The sequence below is a fragment of the Struthio camelus genome, chromosome 3 (assembly GCF_040807025.1).
Source record: "Struthio camelus isolate bStrCam1 chromosome 3, bStrCam1.hap1, whole genome shotgun sequence".
Classification (NCBI taxonomy): Eukaryota; Metazoa; Chordata; class Aves; order Struthioniformes; family Struthionidae; genus Struthio; species Struthio camelus.
In genome coordinates this window covers 50,490,739-50,504,407 of record NC_090944.1, presented here as the reverse complement: position 1 = coordinate 50,504,407, position 13,669 = coordinate 50,490,739, and the positions used below count along the sequence as shown (strand labels likewise).

The 13,669-nt window shown below is 43.7% G+C and overlaps 1 protein-coding gene across 22 annotated transcripts in view; it reads left to right on the top strand.

Annotated features, from left to right (window-relative positions):
• BACH2 (BTB domain and CNC homolog 2) overlaps positions 1-13,669 on the top strand; it is a 202,408-nt gene that overhangs the window by 134,614 nt on the left and 54,125 nt on the right. For all 22 annotated transcript variants that reach the window (XM_068937786.1, XM_068937801.1, XM_068937799.1 and 19 more), the window contains one exon: positions 12,046-12,300. In XM_068937786.1, the coding sequence (XP_068793887.1) occupies positions 12,058-12,300 (243 nt within the window). In that variant the 5' untranslated portion in view covers positions 12,046-12,057. The remainder of the gene's footprint in view (positions 1-12,045; positions 12,301-13,669) is intronic.

Below are 13,669 nucleotides of genomic sequence, written 5' to 3'. Positions count from 1 at the left end.
AAGTTCTTCTTGTAAGAGTTTTCGCAACTTTAGACCCCCATTCTTTATGCTGCCAAAGAGGCTTTCATAAGCTCCTCTGGAGCTTACTGGAGAGGAAAAGCTTGTCTTCACTTTCTGCTGTCTTTCCTGTCCTCTGACAAAGGTGGAGGTACTGAATTGGCTGTACTTGTCCTCAGAACCAGGACCTAAAGGCATCACCTCTTTTCTTTCCCTGTAGGCTTCTTCAGACTGCAGTTGCAGTTACTCAAAACGCCAGCACTCTGTCTCGTGTCCTCTCCTCTTACCCCCACTGTAGGCTGTTAGGTGTCTGCAGCAGAAGTGATTGCTTTCTGCGTGCCTCTCTGATGTGCTGTCTACAATGGGAAAGGCAATTTAGTTCCAAAATAAGGGATGGTCCATAGGTAAAGGAAATTTAAAAAGAAATCTAAGAGTGCCAGACTGTGAAGATGATGGGAGGATTTGCAACTCTTGTTTTAAATCTACTGACAAGAAAATGGTGATTCACAGTTTCTTGCAGGATCAAGAGCAGTCAGAATCCTTTGGCATAATCCTAGCGTCCCCTTGGTACTTCCTCTTAAAGATTGTAGGTGATCATTTTGGTGATAATTTCGGGTGAACTTCTGATCATTTGATGGTTGAAAAAAACAGCTGAAAACTCTTTTTTTCATATGTTGATTGGCCTTCCAAGATTCAGATTGTTAAACCTGTAGACCTCACTTCAGTAGTAACTATTTTTTTCAGATGAGTAAAGATCAATGGTTTAGGTATAAGAGACCTTTCTCCTTCAGTACATAGGCAGTCAGAAGAGAACCTTATTGCTGGTGTCCATTCATTTGTGAAAAACACTGCACAAGCAGATAGCGGCCTTGTCTCCAAGAAAAGGTGACACCTGTATTCTCTTCAAAGAGGAGAAGATGCAAAGTTATGCCCTTAGAAATTCTATCCCAAATTTAACCCAGTGACCTACTGCATGCTTTTCTGCTCCTCATGCATTAATCACAACAGACACGTTCCAAAGGAAGTGCCAGTGTGCGGCGCAAGGAAACATGAAGGATATTCTAAAGACCTGCTAACTTGCTGCAAAGATGAAGAGCTTGCATTTTAGGAAAAAACATACTGAGATCATATTTTTCCCATAGCAGCTGTGTAATGTGACAAGAGAAAACAGGATTTTGTCATTCTCCCAACCTCTACAGTTTGAGTAGCTGAAGATGCTAGCAGTAGTGTAGATCATACCTTTCCATGGAGACCAAACCTCTTCAGCTCCTTCTGCAGATAACCTAGAAAAGCAGTAATTAGTGAAGCTTGAGAAGTGAGTGGAAAATTAACCAGCAAGTGCAATTCTGAGAGATAAGTTTTCTGTTTTCCTATGATAACATTTCACAAAAGTTCTTATTTTAGAAACTCATTCAACTGTAAATATTGATAGTAGCCAACATTTTAAAATACAAAGCTTCAGCATTGAACTATACAGAGATTTTGAAAGCTAGACTTCCCTGGGAATAAAGGAGAAGGGAAAAGCTTTTACCCAGATAACTCATTGGCATAATCTTTCAGATGAAGAGGCTGCTAAAAGGAGCAGAACAGCACTGTTGTTCATAATTCTTGGCTTCCAAATACTAGTAGTATTGGCTCGGTATCAGCCTAACCTTCATTTTCAAAAGATATTTTAAACAGAGGAACATTCCTTGCTATCCCAAAGTACTACGTCATACAGCGAAGTGGCCCTGGATGCTTGACCAACCATTTATGCCTCAGCAATATCATCATCTCAAACAGCATTACAGTGCAAATTGCATGTTCTAGGATACATACGCACGTGTGTAGCAGTGCCCACAGTGCACTTCAACGTAAAATACTGAAAAGTTTAAGAAGAGGAGGGAAGCCATGCGTCACTGTACCACTCCTCAGTGAAAACTCCAAAACAATCATTTAAAGCAAGGAAGGCAGAACCGAACTCTCACGGACCCTTAACCAGAATCTCCAGCCACGGTTTGCGTGGAGAGACCTTAAACCTTTTCAGAGATCTCACCAAGCTGGAGAGCAAGATAAAAGTAAATCACTAGATTATTTTTCCCTCTGGTTCTTGAATCTGGCAATCCAGTTTACCCAAGAGTAAGCCAGAAAGTTTTGACCACTTCAGAAAAGTAGAATGTCTTGATTGTTTTGCTTCGTGGTTTCCTGGCAATGTTTCAGCGTTGGGCATTCCCCATTCTGCTTTGAATAAGCTATTTTGAATAGTAGATTTGATTCCGGTCCCCTTCCACCATAGCCAGTCAATGTAAAGACTGGCAAATGTGAAAACCATGAGAAAAGACATTATCAGGGAGGAGCTTTTCTGTATTTCTTACTTCCCACCTGCATATATGTTAACTGAGTATCTTTTAAAAATAAAGGACAGAGGACAGTTCTTCTGTTGTTCCTTCTGTCTTCCTACTCAGTCTCCCTCTCCCCTAATCCAACTACTATGCCTCTCTCATGAAGTGATTATATTTAAAGAATGTTGAAAAAGCCTGTTAAACTAAGCCTGACTTACTGAGTTTAGGAACTAAAAATATGTTATTTTTTCCTAGGTCATAAAAAGATGCACATGTATAATTTGCCTAGTAGGCGTGTATAGAGTACATAAATTTGAATGCACATGCCATGAGTGTTAATCAAAGCCCCTAAAGACTGCAAGCTATCATTACCTTGTTCAGCTGGGTTACTCTCTCAAAAAACAAAACAATAACAGCACAAGCCCCTACAGTCAAGAAATAGATTTTATCTGTATGTGGAACATAAATATATTTGGACTCTTCAAAGTAGCCTCCACTGGGAGTCCCTGGCTCCTTATGGTACCAATCTCTGAACAACTTAAAGCACAGTTTCCATAGAGTAGACACCAGGGGTTTAAATAAGCCTTCATCACGGAGTCTGTGGGCATCCGGTCTCGTCTTCTAAAAAAAACAAGAATGCAAGATCCATTGCAGAACTGAAGCAGCCACATGTCTCTGCTCGTGTGTGCAATCTGCTGATAGCGAAACCATTTTAAGTAACCAAAACGCGACAGACAATCGTTAGATTCAGCAGTTCTGTTTAAAGCTCTCAGCCAGGGGTCATAGTCTCTCTTTCTTTCCTTTTTTCCTGGTTGCTGTCGTGTTGTGCAGTAGGATTTAGCCCAACATAGCGAAGCCGGGAGCTGAGTTTTGCAATGGGACTTGGTTCTTGTAGCAAACTTGTGGGCGCCGTGGCTGCTTATGGCTGTGCAAAACAGCTGTTTCACTGTCTAGAGGACTCAACAGCGTTCCTGTCTATTTTTGGTATTCTCATCTGCAAATGCTTCGAAAGCATGTGAACCATGCCTTAGAGAAACAGGGCTGAAAGGGGGCAGCTTCTGCCCAGCTCTCGGCCAGCTCCTGCTCCTTGGCCCAGGAGAGCTCCGCAGTTGGCCCAGGAGAGCTCCGCAGTGGCCGGCCGGTCCATGGCCCTTGGGCCACGCAAAGCTTTTAGGCAATCTGCAGGGTGCTCACAAGGCGAGAAAGGCGCAGTGGCTTGTGCTGGAGCCGCCAGCTCCAGCCGCAGGCAGCAGGTACTCGGTGATGGGGGTTGGTGCCTGCAAGAGGCCAGCGTTATCCGTCGCCGTGCTGCATGCAGGCCAGCCTCCTCCTGCAGTGTTCCTGCGATTAAAACCTGTCTGAGTTACTCCTAAATATTCCTCCTTCCAGCTCATGGTCAAAGGAGGACCTTGCTTTGAGGTGGCAGGGTCAGCAACGTCAGCCGTGGCTGAGCTAGCAGCGATGCGTGTCCCCAGTTGCCCAAGAAGAGGACTTGATAATGTCGTCTCTGCTTGGCAGTATATCTTTGGCTTTATAGGAGAAGCTGCACAAGGTGAAAAGCTCATTTCTGAAGACGTTCTTGCTAATGGTTCTGGCACCCGCAGTATGTTTGGCAGCAGGCAGGCCCGTGCAGCCTGACGGTCCGTTATTCTATTTTCAATTATCTGGGGTGCTCAAAGAAGAAGACATTAATATTGCTGAGGATGACATAGCAAATTACTGCTGCTCCCTAACCTTTTTAAATTGCTAACACTGTTGTAATCTGTAATTACAGAAATCAGTGTGAGAATTGTGGCACTGTATAATTATCTTTCCTGATACTTTATTGCTGTATGAATTATTAATCAAAATCAGTCTTGTATAGTATTTGCAGCAACTAGGAAGAATAATGTATAATTAAATTTCATTATTTCTATTTTTGTGCTGGTGTTTTATGATGTTGTAATTGATAATTAATTGGTTAAAAATTCACACAGTTCTTGGGAGTTTCATATGACTATGACTGCTTGGTATTCAGCATTTATTAATTGAATAATGGGCTCACTGAAGAGACCTTTGTATATAGTCTGCTGTCATTACAGCGAGCTCTCAAAAATGGTGAATTAATCATTAGGCCTTTCAATAGTTTCTTTTAAAGGAAAGCAGTGACAGTGTAATCATTTCCTTTGTTGTTACATCTATAATTGAGAGATCGTAATAACCAATTATCACGATGGTCATTTTAGGAGCTCTGGAGTGTCAGTTATTGACAAATTTCTTTAATACCAAAGCGTTGATTACGTAAAATGAATCTTTTCATAGAAAAGTATGTCAGGAGATGGGGAAGGAAGCCTGGGAAAAATATTTTCCTCTCACTTGCTACTTAAGAACAGTGCATGCTTGTCCCTAAAAACACCACGTGAAAGGGTGGTCATTTCCACAGACTGGGGTTATTGCAGTCACAGTGGAATATCCCTGAAAAAACAAAACAAAAACCTCCAAAGCATCTTCCTGTATAGTGCAGGGTGCAAATGTAATGTGATTTTGCTGCCATTTGTCAGAGGTGCTAGTTCCACTCAGCCTTATCGTCCCTGTTGAAAAGTAATGCTCCTTATATCATCGCTGTCTTTGAGGTAACCGTTTTCATATGAGGTAAGCATTTTTCCTCCCATTTTTTTCCCTGGTGCCTTTTGCTAAATTAGTAGAAAAAATAAATTGGTAGAAAACCTCAGAACACAGGAACATTTTTCACATTCCATGTCCTATTGACAGGAAATGCTGTTAAGACATTTACATGCAAATCTGCTGTGCAGACTGGCCAACTACCTCCAGCCAGAGAGGTTGTATGTGTTCAGGCTGTTTGCTTCGAGTTACTCCTAAGTGTCTTTTTTTATTATTATGTGAGTTGGTGGGAAGAGTGTGAAATGGAACTAAAAATGACCGCAGTCCAGTATTGTTCCTCTCACAACATGATCAGGAGAAAGCTGCGAGTCACCGTACATGCCGGGATATAACGTGAGCTCTAGCCTATGCTTCCAAGCTAAACGTGCAATTGATTTTACACTGGCTCAGTGTAAAATGGTGGCACTGGTACTCCCGGTTCTTAAGTGGGAAATCAGAGAGTGTTATCAGTTGGCTTCCGTGCTAAAACATACTATTAAGACATAACGAGGAGGTACCAATAAGGCTTTGCTGGCCTTTTTGGTGAAGTTCTTGGGAGTCCTATGGACACTCCTGTGGCTCTGATACAGGGCTTACAACTCACAGGATGCAAAATGATCTTTTTGCTTCAGGGTGCCCTTATGCCTCATTTTTTCACCATCGCTTTCCTCACTGGTATTTTGCCACAGAAAGGCTGTGAGGACCCTTCTGCTACAGCTGGTGGACCTTTTACAGGGGTGCAGGAGGGGCGAGTGGCCGAGGAGGCACCTACGGAGGGGCCAGGTTTGGATTTTCACCTGTGTTGGCATCAGTCAGTTCATTGCTTTCCGAGACAGTGGTGGAAGGGTCGGAACAGACAGGGGCAGAGAGGCAGCTCCGTCTCCCCGGGTGGTCTGTTGTGGACCGATGCCCCAAAGCACGCAAATTCTCGTCCTGTGTGAACTTATATCCCAATTAATGTGGCCCTGGATGTTTTTATGAGTTGTAACTAATCCTTTTACAAATCCGGTAAGTTCCTTGCCTCAGGAACGTGCAAGGGCGGTCATTTCCACAGACTGGGGTTATTTTAGTTAGCGTGGAACGTCCCTGAAAAAGCAAAACAAAAACTCCAAAGCGTCTTCCTGTGTAGTGCAGGGTACAATTTCAAAGCGTGCATATGGTCAGGAATCAGAGCTTTTTACAAATTCTGCATGTGTCTTACTTCTTTTCCTGGGGTGTCCTCTTGTATTTATAACATCGGAAACAATAAATAGTAGTGTTGCTTTGGCCTTTTATCCTCTATTTTGCATTTTTTGTATGTTCCTTATCAAATCGATTGTGTGTTGTCTTTAGGAAGGCTCTTTCTCTTCCTTCACCAATAATCATTTCCATTGTCCTCCTGCGGATTTCTTTTCTCCCTTTTTCAACATTGGTAATCAGGTGTGGACACTGTAGTACACCAGAACTGACCGGAAAATGTCTCTCCTCAAAATTTTGAGTATTTCTCTGTCTTTGAGTCTGCCTTTCAGTCTAACTTTAGTGGATGCCCTTAAAGCTATAGGTGATGATACTCTAGTCTTTCTTTTTCCTGAGAGATTCCAAATTGACTGCAAAGAGTCAATTAGTTGCTCAAATTATATTTTGTTCTGTTTGCCACCTATGTGCAATAGATTGCCCTGGGTATAGTCTGTCACCCTGTCATTGGCTTAATTCTTTGCTGTATTAAATCTTTCTGAAACTTCCAACACTCCATATTACCTTTGACATTTGAACTGACTGTATGAATTTTCAGTCCCCCTGACATGTGTAGACTCCGAGGTCTCTGATAAATGTAGGATCATAGGATAATTCAGTTCGGAAGGGGCCTCGGAAGGTCTAATCCAACTTCCTGCTCAGTGCAGGTTAGCTAGAGAGCAGCTGGAGATCAGACCAACTTGCTCAGGGCTGTGTCTGGTCTGGCCTTGAAAGTCTCGAAGGATGGAGATAGCACAACATCTCCCGGTGACCTGTCCCTCAGTTTTTCCTGATACCCAGTCCAAACCTCTCTTGTTTCAACTTATGTCTGTTGTCTCTTGTCATCCCACCGTACACGACTGTGCAGAGCCTGGCTCTGTCTTCTTGATGAAGTCCCCGTAAGTAGCAGCAGGCTGCTGTTAGGTCTCCCAGGATTCCCAGCAGTCTCCCATCCAACCTGCTTAGTTTCAGACCCTGCAGAGCTTCAGAGATCAGATGACCTTGGGTGTGTTGAGGGTGGTGTGACCGTAGGCAGCTGTCAGGTGGTGCTGCTGCTATGTCCTGTCTGGAGGTGTTTCACTGTTCACTTGCTGAAAATGGGCCATATAGCCCTGCTCTGTTTAACACGGTTTAACCTAAGTAATTTCCAGTCTGGTACAACTTCTCACCTTATGACAATTGAGCTTCTCTAGCAGCCTTTGTAAAGGTTTTATCAAAGGATTTTTGAAAGTCAACACTAATTACATATACCAATGTTCCTTACTGCTAATTTGACACACTTCAGGAATTCTAATAGAGCAGATCAGAGACATGACTTTCCCTTTGCAGAAGCCATGCTGCTTTGTCATGGTGATAATTTGCTTGGTTAAGCGTTCAGTAACTCTGCCATGATCTAGATTTACCTTTTCATGTAATTAACCCAGTTCTGAAGCAAGACTGTCTGGTCTGTAATGATAAGGTTTTCTCTTCCCTGATGCTTCCCTTTAAGAACAGATACTGCATGGCCTGCCTTCTAGTCTTGCCAGTTTGGAGCTGGTTTTCGTGATAGGTAATGCAATTCTGGTAGCAGCTCAGCCAGTTTATTCATAGGTTCATGGAGAGTCCTGGGTGAGTGCCAGCCCATTGGATGACTTAGTGCAAACGCAGGGGATCTGGATGTTCCACAAGTTTGACTTTTTTGGTCTCTTGAAGCTTAGCCCGCCTCGTCTTTGCTAGCCATGCAGAAGAGCGCTGTGGGATCTCCTGCCAGTCTCTGTGGAAGTACTGTGTAAGGAAAGTTCCACTTTGCTTCGCTGCAGTTGATGGCCTTTATTGGTTTTTTTCTTGTGTGTGTGTGTGTGTGTGTGTGTGTGTGTGTGTGTGAGGTTTGAATGGTGCTTTCCCTGCCCACAATAGTTCTAGCCAGTTTCTGGAAACTTTTGTTTCAAAGAGACTTTTTCTGCCAGTGTGCTGACCTATATGCAAACAAATGCACAGCATGTTCTTTTGAGCTGGAGAAAGGCGTGCTAAGTCATTCAGTCTTCAGTTTGAAAGAAGTAGCAAGTGCGTTACAATCATTTCTATGAAGACGGTTCTGCAAGCTCAGCGTAATACTGAGTGAGTTCAGCAAAAAATTATGCATTTTGAATTAACCTTGTATAAGAGAATTCCACCCTTACTTGCCTCAGAGTTCAGAGTACCTGATCGCTGCTTTTCTTTTCTGGGGAAAGAATAGAACCTAAAAGGTGGAATTTCGGTTGCTTTCTTGCTACTACATGCCAAAGCCCTAAGGTGACCTCTCTGCACTCTCAACCCTCTCTCCGTGAAAATGAACAATGTATTTCCGAGTGCAGGGTTTGCTCTCGTCCTGCAGCCCTCTTGGATAGGAAACACCTCATGCCTGGAGGTCGCTCAGTCTACTGCAAATCGTGGGGAAGGGAAGACAGTAAATCACTTCTGTTGACGCATTAGAAGCTGATAAATAGGTGGTCGTGAGCCATAGCCCAGCGCCTGGCTTCCCTGTGCGCAATTCGGTGCTCCATGTGCTTCCGGAGGTGGCCAAATGCGCAGCAAGGGGAAGTTTGTGCCTGACTGAGATTGCAGCCACAGGCCAAGGCATCCCCGCAGGGTGCCAGGAGCCCTGGTTGTTGGAGGCGCTCACAAAGTCGCAACTGTAATTAAAGACTGCCAGAGTCTTAGAGATGCCTTAGCAATCGGAGCAGTGGAATTGAGGTCCTTCTCAGGAGCATGTGGCTAGTGACCCACCAGAGCAGGAGGATGCAGTTACAGAGCCAGCATCTCAGGACTGGATCGATCGCATTTCCCAGCATCGAAAGCAGGCTCACTCACCAGTGGGAAAATACACTGTGGTATTTTCAGCCCTTACACGGCATACAACTAATTCTAAAAAATGCTCCTAATGAGAGCTGGAGTTAAAACGTAAGAAGTTAATAATTAGTAACCAAATTCAGTGTTTGGTTTACACAAATGGCACTCTTACTGTAAAAAAAGGAGTGTGATTTCAGGCAAAGGGTATTTTTTATTAAAAAAAAAAGATATAAATGATTTTCTGTTCATTACCTGCCAGGTTTCGGGTTTCTTGGATGTTTCGTCATCGTCTCAGACATTACAGGCATAAGACGTGCCTGGAAAAAAAAAATTTGAAAAGCTTTCCCCATTGCATTGTCATTTGCAACTCTCAGATTTTCCCACTAGATTGTTCTTGTAAACTCTTGCATTTCACAGCACGCAAGAGTGACCACTTAGAACCTCACTGTAACGTTATCGTTAGCATCAGGGTTCAGTTATTCAGAAAACTATGAGTGGGATGAGCTAAGTATCATTTTCTCTTTTACCTTACCGTAGTGCTAATAAAATGATTGCTGTCAATTCTTCTCATCAGTCTCGCTTCATGAGAAAGAAAAGAGTCGTCAGTGAATTTTCTTGTGCTTAAGAAAGCCAACCTGTAACATTTAAAAAAAAACATCTCCAAATGTCTCCCTCCCCTACTGTGTACAGATAGATTTATATCTTTTCCATAGATATGAAGCCAGTGAAGGGATAGTGGATGTTGGGTTGCTCTTTTTAATGTAGGCGTTTCAGCTGTGTACTCAGAAACATAGCATGAGTCAGCAGTAAATACTGAAAATATCAGTAAAAGAGAAGTCGTAAGCATTCCATTAAGAACTGTAATGTTGGCAAAAATGCCTATTTTGTAAAAAGAGTCATCGTAGCGTCTGGCTTTTAAATACTCCTGTAAAACTAGAGAAATTGGAGGGGCTTTTTTAGAAATGGCAAGCAGCAAGCAGGTCCTCTTAAGTCCATTCTTAGCTAGACTACTAGTATCTTTTGAATTACAGCTTCAGGAAAATGGTATCCTGGTTTGCATGTGTATGGCAAGAGAAGTAGTTTGAAGTCATTTTATAGGTACTTGTGTACTCGTATATTCTAAAATAAAAGGAAAATGCTTAAAGATCCACTTTAACAAAGGAATAAAGGAGAAATTCTGCTTCTCCTTTTTACAGTAGTCAGATATTTGCAGTGCAGCAGTATTACGCTGGAATACACTGGTTTGCAAGCCTTAGCGCTGTATCTTCTGAATCTCATCTCACAGAGTGCTGCTATTGTTTGTGATCAGGAAAATAAGTAATTCCTTAAAATACCCGAAGTTTGCATGTGTACACGACTTCCCTTTCGACACCAGGTCTCAGAAGACTGGCAACTCGTAGTCAGAAGTGGCAGCATTCGGATTAAGTCTAAGTATACATAAGGAGCTCACAGGTGAGAAAGCTGAGCACATGAGGACTGGTTTTGTCGTTTCTTTGTCTTAGACAGTTGGGTTTTTTTTTAAACTAAGATCTAATTTTCTAGTCTGTGACTGAACAGTTGACTTGCATGTTTTTGCCAGCTTAGTCATCAGTTTGTTTTGCTTCAGCCTGAAAAACTTTAGTTCTTCTTTTTGCGTGTGCACATCTTTTATATGCATTTATGCAGTCATATGGGGAAAATAAAAATGATAGTCTTTTGCTAGAATAATACATACAAATAAAATAATCCTTTTTGCCATGTAAGCCTTAAAACAAGTATATTTAGTTTGTTTTGGGGTACGCAGTGCGTTCAGATACAGCACAGGATTTAACACTTTCCTAGTCAGAGGGAATTAAAATGGGAAGACGAAGCAAACAGGATTCAGTTAGGTGCTCAGTAGAAAGTCTGAGGTACGAGAGAAATGGTTTCAGTGTGCCTAAGGGTAAGAGACAAATCACCTCAGTGTGTCCCAAGTATGTAGGGGTTTCATGTAGTATGGGGTACTCAGGGAAGTTGACACCCCACCACCACCACCACCACCACCACCACCACAAGTCTAATCCCCATGTTCAAAGGTGTAGACAGTTCTATATGTGTCAGAAATTGCAGAACAGCAGGCTGGGAACTTCCTAATTCAGAAACTTGTAATGAATATTTTAGAAATGTCTGGTCTGTTGTCAGTACACAGAGACTTACGACTTATCTCGAGGCAGGAGCAAACCCCAGCACCCACATGCTGCCCTGCCGCCTTTAGCTGGAGTTCCATGTAGGTCAGGGGATTTCTTGTGTGTATGAATTTGGAATTCAGAAAGTGCCCTTTTCTGTAAATGCCATTAAACCACCAGTGAATGTGCGTTGCCTTGGCCATACCTGGAAATGAATTTTTTCTAAAGCCACCAAAAAACTTGCTCTCCCCCATAAGGTTTAAAATGTCTTTAATTCCTCTTGAGAAATTAGGTCATTGCAGTTACTGACTTGTCTTCATCGAGTTCAGATCCACCTTCATTCTCACTTGAGCAGACGTCTTCAGGATAAGCACAGAGCGCTGTCCACTTGAATGTAGGCTGGGTTTTCGAGGGTTTTTCCCCTTAATGTGGAAATGAAAGAAGCAAGGACAAAACTCTTAGAAGACCCAAGTGTCACTCTTGCTTTTTTTTTTTTTTTTTTTTGCTATAATCTTCTAAAATTTCCCGTGTAATTTTATTGCAACTGCTAAATCGAGAATTGTAGATGCGCAGTAGTTTGTCGAAGGGTTTTGACAAAAAGCACTTTGCATTCCAGCCTCAACTCTATTTTCACTTTTACGAGGGGAGGGATTGGAGGGAGGCCGGGGGGAGGGAAAGACCTGCTAATCGGAGTGTGGCGAACTGCAGACCGGTGACACAAATGCCCTTCCAGATCTCTTCCCTGAGCAACTCGTTCTGACTAAGAATTAACGTGCTGCTCAGCAGTTCTGCCGCCGCAATCGTGCCGGACCCAGAGAAGATGACGTAACCTCCCCGCTGCGCTCGGAGAGCGCTAACCGCGGGTGCCCGCCTTCTGCATTTCTCCTTATTGCCTGTTTGCCTGTTTGTTTTTTCTGTTTTAGGGTGTGAACGGAATGTCTGTGGATGAGAAGACTGAATCCCCCATGTATGTGTATGAGTCAACAGTGCATTGTACCAATATTCTCCTGTGCTTAAATGACCAGCGGAAGCAGGATATTCTCTGTGATGTGACTCTGATCGTGGAGGGGAAGGAGTTCCGCGCCCACCGGGCTGTGCTGGCCGCGTGCAGCGAATACTTCTTGCAGGCGTTGGTAGGGCAGACGGAAAATGACCTGGTTGTCAGCCTGCCAGAAGAGGTACAGTATGTCATCGTTTCTCAGCCCTAAAACACCGTCCTCTCTTTGCCACGCAGCGAGGAAAGCGTTTTGCCCGCTGCCGAGGTGCAGGGCGGCTAGCCTGCGGGGTTGCGGGCAAGGCGGCAGGCGGCGCGGATTTCGGGGCCTGCCGCGGCGCCGCTGCTGCTGGGCTTTTTGCATTTGGGTTGGTTGCGAATTGCTGGAAGCCCTTGGGGAGTTAAAGAATGAACATATTCACTCAACCTTCCTTGCTGGGGGAAAGCAGAACCTGCCAGCGTTTCTAACAGTTACTATAGCAAAGCTTTAAAACGTTTCAGCTCTGCCGTTCTCACCGCGACTGAAAGAGCAGTACCCACTCGGAGGTCACTTAATTACTATAGCTTCATTCAGCACATTATCAGTACCCTAATATTCTGCTGGCCTCTCCAGACAGGAAATTTGAAAGGGGTCCCTTGGCTGTTAGACAGCAGGTTATTGTTGAAAAATCATTTAAACTGTCACAGTACTTGGAGTCTCGTTGCTATCCACCCCTTTCCAGCAGCTCATATCCTTGTTGTTGTCTTTCCCCTTTCCTGTATCTCATTCAGCCTTGCTTCCTTTCTCTTCCCCGCACAACTAGTTTGGGATTTAACTGCTTCGGGACATGTGTTTTCCACTAAGAAAGCAAAGCTGAACAGCTTCTTTCAAAAAGCAGGGTTTTTCTCATGCAGAATGGCTCACGCAGCAGGAAGCAAAGGGATGTAGAAAATACATACCTCACTGGAAAGTTTACTTTGTTCCACCACAAAATCTTACTGGCTGACTTCCACCCCCAGTGTAATTTCCTCACAGCTCTAAGCCTGTGATACCAGAGCTACCGTCGGGCTCGCTGGTGGCTTTGCCGCGAGGAGAGAGGAGGCACTCAGCTGCTGACAAATCCTCCCGTCACCACCCACCGCATCCCCCAGTGCTGTGCTACTGCCGCCTGGCAGAAGGCCCTCTCCGGGCCTGCCCTGGGATGTCCTGTTCAAGCTTGTAGTTCGAGGGACGCTGATGTCCCCAAGGGAAGCGAAGGCAGTCAGTCAACAGGAAAGTTTTCTGGTATACAGAATGAGATGAACACCTTTTTCAATGCTATTTGCTCCATGCCCACTAAGAAGTACAATACATTTTTAAATCATAGCAGGTGACTGAAGTGTCACGAACCCTTTTTTCCCCTCTGATTTAGCTCTCCTGAGACTCTAGTGGTGTCATGACATTGTCATGGCACAAATTGGAGGGTATGAGAAGAAATAGGTCATTGGGTGTGACTTCATGAGTCTTGGCACTGAATATTACTCATGAAGAAATTTTAACCCAGACATTTTGCATAAGAGTTTAGATGTATCAC